Source organism: Ochotona curzoniae, unplaced genomic scaffold (genome assembly GCF_017591425.1).
Source record: "Ochotona curzoniae isolate NIBS_2020 unplaced genomic scaffold, NIBS_Ocur_1.0 contig_3622, whole genome shotgun sequence".
Lineage (NCBI taxonomy): Eukaryota > Metazoa > Chordata > Mammalia > Lagomorpha > Ochotonidae > Ochotona > Ochotona curzoniae.
In genome coordinates, this window is record NW_024465926.1 from 17,809,270 (window position 1) to 17,822,709 (window position 13,440).

Here is a 13,440-nt window from a genome sequence, read left to right on the forward strand (position 1 = left end):
TTTGGGGTGGTATTGCTGTAGATAATCAGTGCACGGAAGCTCTCTCTTCCTGCCCCCCGCTATAGCTTTCTCTCTCTCTCTTTCTCTCTCTCTTTAGCTCTGAATTTTAAATAAATAAGTAAATAAACAAATAAATACAGGAAGGAAAGAAAGAAGGAGGGAAGGTAGAAAATACTCTAGGTAAATTTCTATTTAAAGTCTAGTTTTTAGAAAATTTCTCTTGTTTAAAGATTTATTTTTACTTTAAAGGAAGAGTCACAAACAAAAGGAGCGATAGGTAACTTGATGACTAGATAACCGATTCACTCTCCAAATGGCTACAAATCTAGAGCTGGGCCAATTCAAAGGCAGGGGCCAGGAGTTTTTCTGAATCTCTCCCGTGGGAGCAGGGCCCCAAGGACTTGGGCCGTCTTTCGCTGCTTTCCCAGGGTGTAAGCAGGAAACTGGATAGGAAGTGGAGCAGCTTGGAGATGAGCCAGCGTCCCTATGGAGTGCCAGGGCCATGGATGGGAAGCTAAGCCTGCAATGCCAGGGTGCCGGCCCCAATATCATCTACTGTCACGTTTAACCATTGCAGTAATCCTGGTGGGTAGACACCATTATTGAAATATTTTACAAATAACAGAACTGAGTCTTAGATTAAACAAATTCCTCAGAACTTTATGGACTTGCAATGTAATTCTAATACAGCTCAATTTCTTATCAAGCTCTCATAGTAAATCCCATAATATCTAATATTATTCTTTCCATTTTTGGTTGCCTCAGGGAATCAAAATGACTTCCAAGTCAGTAAGATTCAAGATTTTAACCATGCTGTTATCAGCCTACATTAGAAAAGCCACATGTCTTTTTGCATTTAATCCCATGGCTCTTTGATTGTTTCTTTCCTAGTATACAGAGTAAAAGAAATTCTGAAAATATATACTTTGAGCATGTGGGAAGTATTTTTAAGAATATTTTTGTAACATGGGTGAGTGTAAGTGATTTCATCTCTGGAACCATTACAAAATTAATATATTTAACTCCCTTTCCCTCTGAATCTTATCAACAAGGATGATTTGGCTTTATTTGTGGTGTTGTCTTTATAGGAAAAGAAATTTTGCTTATGATGATAAATTAAGTATTTTAGACTTGAAGAAACATTTTCTTTTAGCATCAATATGCAGCCCCTTTCTATGTGATCTATGATTCTTACTGAAATCTAACCGGATCAGTGGATTTGCTATTGTGCTGGCATGTCATGTTTCCAAACCTGCAAAGCTGTGGTCCAAACTGAAGATGGTAGTAAATTTTCTAAGGTCTTGAGTGTCTACTTGAGGAGTCTCCTGGGAATGAGCCCGCCAGCCTCCTCTTGTCAGTATTATCATTTTGTACTCCTATTAGATCATCCTCACGCTGTTTTTTCACTTCCTTGTCTAGTCGATGTCAAACCTTAGCTATGGATAGGATTACACATTGCCTGGATGACATGTTTTATATATGTACTTGCCGGATGTATGTATTGTTTCAGTATCATTCAAGGATAAAGCAGAGATTCTGCATTCTATGTGCTTCTCTTCCAGAATATCAGAAGACCTCCAGATCAAACAATATATTTTTTCTGAAGGATTTCTATGGAACTAGGGCTAAAATGCATATGATCTGCAGTATGACTCCATAGGTTATCTCAGGTTTTGCCATTTATTAATGGTGTGTACTTGAAAGTCTGCGTATTTACTGAGTCCTTTATCTATGCAAAATCCCTGATGAGGTTTAAGACATTAAGATAAACCTTATATAGCCAAATCAACTCAATTCTAGTGAGTATGTAGTTTGAACCAAACTCTGTGCTTGCTGCTGGATGAATTGATGAACAGCGTTATGTAGAAAGCCTGCCTTTGTAAAACGTGATGCAAGCACTGCCTTCTCTGTTCTAACTACATTTTCAGATGTCTGCAGCCAATAGCAGCAGTTTGATTGGACTTGGTAGCAATTTTCTATTTTTGGGGCAACATTCCTCTTGGTCAAGTCAAGCTGTTCAGTTCTCACACAAACAGCTGACACAGAATGCAAAGCACGCATGCCTGAGAGATCGGAAAGCTCTAAAACATTAGGATGTTTGTGTCTTTAGATTTTTTTTCTAGAAGGGAGGTTACAGCCAACAAAGGACATTGTTCTCTTTTCATGTACTCAAGATCAATCGTGTTTCCATTATCACTCTTTCACCTCTTAAGATGAATTTAAGGGTGACTTGGTTTGCTTTAGAAATTATGTTGGAAGTGATTATTACTGAGTTATTGTTTTCTGAGAGAATATGATCCTGGGAGCAACTGCATAACCCGCTACTTGGTTTTCTTTCAAATCTCGGTATTTTTGTATACTTATTTTTATAGTCTTAGTTTTATGATAACTATATTGGGATTATTTAAATTTTCCGTAGTGGGATGACATTTCGTATAAAGACAGATGATGCCACTTTTCTGCCTCTCGTACCCACTAGCTCCATCATCTGGTGCTTCAATGTCACAAGCACAAGTGGCTGTCCATTTTTCTGTCTACACAATGTTGGATTCACTCTTTTTTGGAATGGGACAGTTCATGCTGAGTCCTCAGGTTGATGAGACGATCCGTGGTGGTACCCAAGCCTGCTGTACTAGAATTTAAAATGACCAACTTTTAAGGCTAACTCCTGATGCCTCTGGGGAGACGTTGCGTGAACAACTCTTGTGTCACTCTGGTTCTTTCTCCTTATCCGTCCTTTACACTTGATATTGTAGATGTAAGCCGAAACTCAGCATGTATCAAAGTCCTTGGTCCTCTCTATCATGGTTGAAATTCATCAATGAAAAATTGATAGCCAATATTACAATGTTTCTGTTACAGGCATACAGATAGTAGATATTGAAAAGATATTGTTGAGATATAATTTGATTCAAGAATGCTAAGCTTGCCATTCTCTGTGATATAAATGATTCATGAAAAACAAGTCACCAGTAAGTAGCAGGGATACCTGCTGAAGCAATTCTTATTAACATTTTGGATTCTAAAAACATGGATTGTCTCCCATTGCTTGTTTTTTTTTTTTCTTTTCATAGGAAGGTAGGATAAACTCTCCAATGGCATCTTTCTGGATAGAGCAGAGCTTCAGAATAAGTCTGATAGCAGCTGTCTGATTTTTCAGGTAGCAAAACTGTTTTCCCGGAAGCTCACTGGGTTTTTGTCTCAGTGTAGAGGAGAAAAGCTTGGCACTTGAGTAGGTGTCTGTGCAGGACAGTTATCTTCTCTCGGCTCTGGTGCCCTGGGATTTCCCTTCGGTCCTGGGGAATCCTGGTTGAGATTCTAGAAAGTTTCCGAAAATGCATTTGCACAACCATGTGAGAGATATAGGTGACATGAAAGACCAAGGTTTGTATTTAGTGTCTGAGTACAAATCATTGGAATCTATCATCTGTCTCTCCATGTATCTTTCTTTCCACCTGCCCTCTATCATGTATTGTTTTGTGTCACAGGGTTAAATTTGAACACATACTTGAGTTGACCCAAGGGCTTTGCATGTACAGTTTAAAAGATGGGTCATCATCAGGGCATAGTAGGCTAAGCTAGCCGGGGTGCCAGCTCATGTTCTAGCTGCTTCATTTCCAATTCAGCTCCCTGTTTATGGCCTGGGAAAACAGTGGAGGATGGCTCAAGTCCTTAGGCCCCTGAATCCACATGGGAGAAAATCCTGGCCCCTGGCATTGGATTGATACTGTTCCAGTGTTGGGACAATTTTGAGGAGTGAACCAAAGGATGGAAGATCCCTCAGTATCTTTTTCTTTCTGTAACTCTGCCTTCCAAAGAAAAATGAATTATGAATTAAAGAAGGAAGATTCACAGTGAGAAAGAAGGAGAGAGAGAGAGAGATCTTCTGTCTGCTAACTCACTCCCCAAATGGATACAATGGCCTAAGCTGGATGAGGCCGAACCCAGGAATCCAGTGCCTTTTCTGGGTCTCCGATGTGGGCACAAGGGTCCCAAGGACTTGAGCTATTCTCTGCTTCTTAGCCAGGTACAGTAGCAGTGAACTGAATCAGAAGCTCATTAGTGGGGACATAACAATCTAGTACCTCAGTGAGATTGATTGCTTGTTTTGTCCTGCCCCGACCTCTTTCTTGTAATCATCATTTTACCAATAAAATTAGAACTGTTGTTTCCTTACATGCACTTTACAGGTATTTATTGAGTTGGCAACAATGTGAAAACGATTACTAGGCACGGGGAATACAAAGAATAGCCAAATGCAAATGCTTCTTCCCTGATGAATGTATAGTATAAATGTGTCTCTTAATTGGGAGGTGTTATGCAAATAAATGGAAACCAATGCAAGTGGAATGAACCTGATACATGCGATTCACCTCAGTCATGTAGCAGGTGTGTTATAATTACTGAAATGTAAATGTGAAAAACTGGAATCGCTCTCTGCACAACTGACACCCCGTGTTTCTGCAAACAGGCTGCAGGAAGCTGAGTGGTGAGAGGGTTTGGAAACCCCAGTGACAGACCTGGCTTTCAGGGATCGACCTGGGAAGTAGACTCCAGGCCACTTTGTAAATGAGCACCTCCCTTTGCTCTCTGACTTTTCCTTCCTTTTAGTCTCTAGGCGACTTTTGCTCAGAAGCACACACTAACTGCTTCAATATGACCGTCATCACGTCAGCTTCCTTTGTGAAACTATGTACTTTGTCACCTTTACAGTTCTCCCTTGGTTCCATGATCAGGGACAAGTGGGGAAATGGCCTGTGACTTGTTAGAAAAACATTACATTATGGTTACCAGATAGTAGTCAATGCAATGATGACGACGATGTTTTGAAGAAAAGCACCATGAGAGTGAAGAAAGACAAAGTCTGGGATTATAGTGTGTAATTTATTGTAGAAAGAAGTTATTGCATAACTTGAAGAGCTGAGGATCATAGTGACAGCAAGCAGATGATGAAGGACTTTCTTGCGAAGGTAGACAATGACTAACTGGTATGTGTCTCGCTTTCTCAGGAAAGTTTAACCTCCCGGGCCTCAGAAAACAGGACTAGGTTACCTTAATGACCTTGTTCGCCCATAGGAGTTAGCTTGACTGTCAGTGTTCCTAAAGAACAAGGTGGTATATAAACCAACATGACCATATTCATGTCAGGCTGACTCCCTCACAACACATAATGACTGTTCTAAAGTTTCTCTTTATGTTTATTTCCCACACAACAGTGGGCAGCAGAGACCATATCTGCATCAACTCCACTTCATTTCCTAGACAGGAAAGTGCACTGGATGCTGTCTAGGTACACAGAGAAGATCTTTTTGTACCTTCCCTGGTCCAAGGAGTCTCGCCTTCCCCTAGCCAATTTTCCATATGATTTCTTATCCTGCTCCCATTTTGTCCGAGGCAAGCCTTGGAGGACAGAGGAGTCGCATTTGCAGATTACATGTGAACACACAGAGTGTTTGTGAGAAAACTGGCTTCACGGGCTGCCAGATGTGTTCTTGCATGGAGTCAAGGACAAGGGCATTGCTATTCCAGGGAAGTGAGCAGGACCTGTCGGGCATCTGTGAAGTCCAGCAGTTTAAGCAGCACCTTCTAACTCTGTACAACAAATCATTACAAGGACCAGACCTACTGTTTTGGTGCTCTTGTTTTTTGTAAATTACTGTTTTTACTCACTCACAGTCTTCTCATTATTGCTTCAAGTTAGCTATCTGAACAAGTCATGTACAAAGCTATAGTGTGTGTGTGTGTGTGTGTGTGTGACTGATTCAAATAAAACGAAGATATGAATGAAAGTTACAACTTTCTGTTCCAAGATTATCATCAGGGTATTTGGCCTCTAGAATTCTACAAAGTTTAATTACGAGTTAACATTTGGAAGAAAAAAACTCAATGCAAAATAATTAAAACTTACAAAAAATACAAAAATTAAAAAAATTAAGTACAAAAAAAATCAAAATTTTTTCAGGGTGTTGTATGTGTAAAAGGTCTTTTGAATGGGTTACGCCTAGACAATATTGAGAGATCATTTTATTGATTGAATATTATCAGAAACAAAAATCGTTTTAATGATCAGACATTTACTATAGCCATTTCTGTTTTGTTTTAAAGATTTATTTATTTATTTATTTGAAACCCAGAATTTTACATATAAAGATCATATATATATATATATAAAGATCTTTCTGTCCTTTCTGTAAATCTGCTTTTCAAATAAAATTACATAAATCTTCAAAACAAACAATTAAAAAACCTAAGTCTTGTCATCCTGTGTGTTGGTTTCATTTGTTTTGTTCAGTGTTTGCATGCTGGGAAGGAGATGTGGGCTAGCCATTGGACTGGCCTGCTTTTGGTCTTGGGCTCCCCCCAAATAACTGAGGCTTCAGCAAATTTGTTAGTTTCTCCAGGAATATGCTTATAGAAGCCTGGCTCACAGCTTTTTGTTTTATTCTTCTAAAAACCTGGGGTAGTGCACTACACGTTAAAACACCATGTGCAGCTGCACGGCCATGAGCCGACTGCAGAACTGGTGTCCCACAGGCGTCCAGTTTGAGTTTGATTGTAATCCCACCCCTTTACTGCTGTGTCTGCAAAAGCAACAGAGGAGGCCCCAGTCCTTGGATTCCAGCACACATACGGGAGATCTGAAGGAAGTTTGGCCGTTGTAGCCATTTGAGGAGTGAACTAGAAGTTCTCTCTCTTCTTCTCTGGCTCTGTAACTCTGCCTCTCAGATAAACAAATAAAATCTTGAAAGAAGAAACTGTAATTTTTCTTCCTTCTCTCTTATTTATTTTTAATCACTAGAGATCATCAAAACCCAAGATAATAATACAGTTTACAAAGTAGAATCTATTGATCAGTGGAAGGTATATATGGCATAAATAAATTCTAACATAAGTAATAATAGTACATATTTGAACGGTTAATTTGTTAACGAGCAAAAAATTCCGGCACAAAGAATGACACAAACCAATCTATTCTGTGCCTGAAGAATGACTTGTGTGTGAATGAAACCTCCATAGATGATATATTATTCAAATTTTCTTTTTTTAATAAAAATGCTAATAGAAATGTTAAAATGCACATAAATTAAAATGATCATAAATTAGGATTAATATCACACTAATGAATTATAATCCCACATTCATTAAAATAAAGTGGCATTTCAATATTTGTTCTTGTTCATAAATTTAATACAATAAATGAAAAGGCTACATTTTGAGATTCAATAAATATTTGATGTAATCTTATAGTTTAATTTTTTAATATTCAAAAGTAAAGTGTGAGATCTAGATGCATTTTGAATCTTTGTTGCTCTTTTATGTCTTTTTTATCATCTTTTCTTTGCACACATTGAAGCGCTAAATACAATTTAAACAGGCAGAAAAAGTGATAGGAGCCTGCTCTGTGTAAATGGATCTCAAGGGAGCACATTGTCTTTTGAAATTTCTGGAACTTTCTTTCCACAAAGCAATTCTTATTTTCTTAAGGAACAAATATTTGAAATCTCATGGTGCAGTAAGTGGAACTCTATTGGCAGTCAAGTAGCTGAGTTAAACTGAAAATATGTGCATTTTAGCAGTATTTTGAAAGCACAGTTCAGTGAACTATTCTTTTAAAAATACAAACCAAGAAAAACATGTTGTTTTTTGTATTATTTTTAATGGGAGCCAACACAGCACAGAAAAGAAGCAGCATCATAGAACCGCTCATTCCTGCCTCCCTCTGGAGAGCCAGCAATGAGACTTTTAGCATCAGGATTCTCTTTTCCCCAGTAGCTAACAATGATTTCAGGAGGATTATTTACATGAATTCCATTAATATTGTCTCAGCCAGTGCTTGTCAGCAAAAACTAAGATGAATCTCGATTCCTGTTAGTTTTCCAGAGGCATTCCAGTTCTGGAGACCGAGTTCCCACAGCCTGACCACAGTAGATGCTGTGTAGTTTGAATGAATACCAGAAACGATATTGTGCAAGAGCACAAAATCTACACGCAGTGTTACTCTTGTTTCTATCAGTAACGTGGACAGATTGGAGTATTATTTATTTATTGGAGGGTGGGTGTGTGGAGACAGAGATGGTATCTGTTGATGTTGATTCAGTCACTAAGAGCCCTGCACTCGTGAGGCTGGACTAGGGCCGATCCTAGGAGATTTGGGATGAATTCCAGGTTCCCTAACTGGCAAGAACCCCGCCACCCAAGTCAGCCTCATGTCTCCAGGTCTAAGAGTTGGTAGGCGGCTGGAATTGGAAACCGTTTGTGGGAATTGAACACAGGAACTCACAGTGTTAGATGCAATTTTAGGTCAAATGTTTACACACACACTAGCTTTATTCGATTTTCCTAAATGATGGAAAGCATTATTATGTTCCTGATACAACTTCTGTTTTCTTATGTTTCTAATGTAGCATTTTTTTAACTTAAGAAAATGATTGTATGAGAAGTAATTTACATGATTCTGGCATATAGCAATTCCTGAAGGATAACTGATGATAAAGCTTAAAATAAATGTGTTAACAAGTTGAAAAGAATTTATATAGTTCATATTTCTTCCTGACTTTCTTTAGCATATGTCTATACTTTGCATTAAACTAATCAGAGAGTATTACAATCTGTTCCAGGTAACTTACATGAGTTTCATGTCAGTTTATTTCTGAAGAATATGTATTTGGATGGGTACAGACTCTTTCTACAGCTACTATCAGAAGAAATCGATCAAGTTAATTAAAAAGAATCAAGTTTAGATCCAAATAGAAGATACTTAGAATCACTGTGTGTACAGGTTGCTTCGTCACTAACTCTGCCACTTTTTGTTTTAGCTACACACAGACCTGGATCCTGGGAGTAAAAAAATCAAATACATCTTATCTGGTGATGGAGCTGGGACAATCTTTCAAATAAATGATGTAACTGGAGACATCCATGCTATAAAAAGACTTGACCGGGAGGAAAAGGCTGAGTACACGCTTACAGCTCAGGCAGTAGACTGGGAGACGAACAAACCTCTGGAGCCTCCTTCGGAATTTATTATCAAAGTTCAAGACATCAATGACAACGCACCAGAGTTTCTTAATGGACCCTATCATGCTACTGTGCCAGAGATGTCCATTTTGGGTATGTATGCTTCCAATTTCACAGCACTATCAGAGTCACTATTAAAATAGCTCCCGGCGCCAGGGGTGGTGGATTGCTGAAGAGACTTTTATTACTGTCTTATCTCTAATTTGCATTTCCAAATCCCCCTTTTTGGCCCATGTTCCACAGCTCAATAGCTTTGCTCCCTTAGTGATAGCAACTGACGGAGGAGCAGTTTTTATTAAAATATCCCTCCTTCCACGACAATACTGCAATGGGCAGGATTTGTATTCCTCTCATAAATGTGTAGTTGGAGTATTGTTACTGAGGCGGATTTATCAAGATTTGTTCCAACATGCCAAGCTAATCCTATTGATATTTGCTTGATGTTTAATTATTTGTTTGTCTGTATTCACACGCTGATGCAGAGCACAGAGCAGGAGCAAGCGATCTAGGTCTGTCGTCTGCCAGCTACTGGCTTGGGCTGGTGTGTTGCGGTTAGAATAGATTAGGCGATCCCTGTTTCCTTAGAGACCTTGGTTTGGGCGGCCGTTTTATCTTCATTTCATGTGTTTTAGGAGTCACTGCTCTGACCAGTGATCCATCCTCAGTTTTTCGGAGCTGTTGAAGCACTCAATCCACTTGTTAAACCAACACATATTCCAAAGCTAACGCTAACCATTCTCCCCCTTTCCAGTCTGTTTGTACAGCCCCACACCCCGGCCTTGATATAGAAAACCCCTAACCATATTTTATATAGGAAGAGGAGGAATTCTATAGTTTTTCTTCCTGTTAATAGTAGCAGGAGCAACATTGTGTAGATAGGGTAACGACATTCAAGGCACAGGGTTAGAGAAGTCTTTTTATGTATTTTGTTTCAAACTACCTAGCAAGGTGCATGCTTTGTATGGAGTCATATAAATTAGCAGTAGGTGAAGATGAGAAGGCAAGCAAAAAGCACAGGATACACACTGAAAGCTGAGAAAGATACGCAGAAATACTTTAGCCATCATTCCAAATCACTCAAAATTTAACATTTAATTGTGTACTCCCGTAGTCTCTCCCCTTCTCTCTCTCTCTCTCTCTCTCTCTCACACACACACACACACGCACACACACTTTACTCAGAGTCATGTTCACAAGTTCTATATAACAAAATCAAGCTGGTTGAAAAAGGAGGCATTCTTTGCAGACATGAAAGAGTAAGATCCGTATGGACGATGTCTTCAGCCACATCGTCAGTGCCGATACAAAGAAAAGCAGAGTATTGATTGTGGTTTTTCAGGCTAAATTGGGAGCCCATTATCAGGTACAGTACAGAGCATCCTTGGCTCCCCAGGGTGGTCTTGACGTTTTAATTTATTTTAGCAACCCACTGGTGTGTGTGTGTGTGGGGGGGTGGGGGTTGATCTGCCTTTCCAATAGAAGGAAACAAACTAATGCATTGAACTTACTACTTTTTATTATGAAAGTGCCTTCCACTTTTCAACACCCATAATTTAATCAGTAAACACTAACTATTTTAAAATCCGCACAGTAAGCGTTTATGTAAGCGATATTGTTGAATCTTCCCTGTCAATAGGCAAGTGTGTCTTACCCATTAAATAACTAATTCTAGTCATTCCAGACCATACTACAATGTTAATCTGTGATGACTCATTTCACTTTCACAATCACCCTCCTCTAAAGATCTAAATGGAACCTAGTGGATCACTTCTGTAGCCTTCTATAACACGTGCTTTATTCTAACCTGGAGATTTCTTACTTAATCCATGTATGTATGTTAAAGAAAAATTTCTCTTACATTTTATTGATGCATAACTAAAGTGGATTGATTTCCAAGCTTCTTAGCCTGTATGACTTGTCAGAGTATAGCTTCATTCAAGATCTCTCAACCTACGTATGTTAAAACTTAGGGAATCTGATTGTGACTGCAATGAGATAGGATTTCAGGTCTCCATATACTGCACATATATGATTTTTGCCACAACTCCATTTTATCTACATCTTTGCAAGCAATTCTGTATTATTCAGGCTTCTCTTCTTTTCAGAGCAGAATGTCTCCCATGCGGCAGGCTACAGTGACATTCTTCTAAGAAAACTCCTACACCTTACTATCGGGAAGCTCTCTCTACCTTCACCATTGTCACTGAAGAGCAACACAAACAAGCGAAGCACCTCCTTCTTTGCACTTCTTTTAGGTTCTGAAATACTTTATTTCCTTTATTTTTAATCCTAGTCCTTGCTCAACGCATTTAGGTCAAAGAACTAGCATCACTCATCACTCCATCCAGATTACAGTAGGATTATTTAAAAGAAAAACAAAACCTCTCAGGATCTGCCATACTTACGACCTAATTCATCTTAATTGCTAACAAATGATGAGCAGAGAAGCTGTTGTTTTTGCCGCGTTATTATAATTCTTTGAGCCAAATGCCAAATTTGTACCAATTGACTCTAAATGTTTCAGAAGTTCTTGATTATGTGTCTGAATCCTGTGTAAGATAAAATATGTTAAGAAAGAAAAAAAGCCAAGGGGGCTGCACTATTTTATTAACCAGTGTAAATCATTCCCTTCATTTCTCATGAAGCTGAATATCAAGATGCAGGTAGCTGCTGCCTCCACTCTCTCCCCATTGCCACCCTTCTCTCAGCCCGTCTCTCTCCTCTCTGCTTCCTTCCGTCTCCCATCCTTTACTGCTGTAGTGATGCCAGCCACTGCAGTGGCATGCCGTGGGAAATGCCGACAAGGATGGGGGCATTGCATTGTTCAGAAAGGGAAAAATAAAATTCTAATTGAGAAATTTACCAATATTTTATGGAAATGAATGTGACGTTCAAGAGCTGTCTGTCAGTTGACAGGCTGTCAAGACAAAACACACACATATATTTGCCCAAATGGCAGCCAAATTATTTTAGAACTATCTTATTTGGAAGCCTGAAACACAGTTAGCTCTTTTCTATTCTGCTGTAAATGTCAGGACTTGATGACAATTCATTTTCATTGCAATACTGAATGATACGAGGCATGTGAGCTTGTCTGATCTTAACGGTGGATTCCAAACTAGCATTGTTGAAAGCTTTTTCAGTGGTGATATTCATCTACATATAATTCTAAATATTTTTAGTATTCATGTAAGTTTTAAATATGCATTTCTAATGTTATTGTGCCTTGGGATGTTCAATCCTAATGGGTTGGGTAAGCCTGAGGTTGGAAAAAAATGAACCGTTTATGGAGTGTCGAAATTGTCTCTCAGGTTATTTAGCTCCAAATCTGAAGTCTAATTGCTAAACAACAAATTCTGTCCAAATTTTACTTTCTTCAACTATATATTATATCCAGTAAGCCCTCTCTAAAGGTTTATTGGAAAACCCAAGGATTATATTTCGAACACTAATAGCTCGGCCTACTGTGGAGTTGGACCTCGATAAATATGAATGTCTCTGCAACCATCCCTTTGTGATTTCCGTGAGCTGAAATGATTTGATAAATTACCTGTGTTAAATGAACACAGGAGCTAATGAAAAACTGCTCAACAAAGCTTCATATTTCACAAATTCACGTATTGGAATGGGTCCTGTTCTTCCAAAAGGATGTTTAAATGAAGGTAGGAGAAAAACAATGAAACAGCTTACTCTGCCTCTAGCTGATGGGCGTTCTGGCTTGCGGATCCATAGAAAATGACCCTTGAGATCTTACTCGTTTTCTTTAAGGTCCAGGACTGTTCTGCTGCTGATGAATATGTGTTCAAGAGCTACTCTGCTAAATGCTCCTCTATCCATAGCAGTCGGGAAATGTCAGTAGTGATGTTAGTTTCCCTACTCCTCATTATTTTTAGTGAAAAATCGGGGAAAATAACGGCCCATAAAAAGGCAACTATTAAGTGAAGAAGTGGGCGTTTGTGTCCAGACATCCTGCTTGCTTTGGCTTCACAGTGTGCTCTGGTGATCTTTGGGAATCTCTCTAGAGAACTGTGTCTATGTGAGTCCTGAGACTCTGCTGCACATTCGTAACAGTTAATGCTTCCCCAAGATGGAAGCACTCTTAAGGTCAGCACTCTTTGCAAATTACTTTGAAGAACTCAGAGGGAAATGAGACAAGAAGTTTGTATGACGCATTTTCATGATAGGAGTATAAGTAATTTAGAAATCCAAGGACAACACATCACATAGAAATTCTAATTACAATGAAAATTCATTGAGAGCCCTGCAGTCAATGGCTGGGACCACAGTGCTGCTAAAGTGTTGAAGATAAACACGAAAGAGAGTAACTTGACTTGGCTCTAAGTTTCCTGATGGTCAAGCAAAGTAAAGCACTCCCCATAAAAACAAACAACAACAACAACCAAAAAAACCCAACCAAACAAA

At 38.9% G+C, this 13,440-nt stretch overlaps 1 protein-coding gene across 3 annotated transcripts in view; it reads left to right on the forward strand.

Moving 5' to 3' along the window:
• CDH8 (cadherin 8) overlaps nucleotides 1-13,440 on the forward strand; it is a 327,239-nt gene that overhangs the window by 109,111 nt on the left and 204,688 nt on the right. For all 3 annotated transcript variants that reach the window (XM_040982089.1, XM_040982090.1, XM_040982088.1), the window contains one exon: nucleotides 8,817-9,111. In XM_040982089.1, the coding sequence (XP_040838023.1) occupies nucleotides 8,817-9,111 (295 nt within the window). The remainder of the gene's footprint in view (nucleotides 1-8,816; nucleotides 9,112-13,440) is intronic.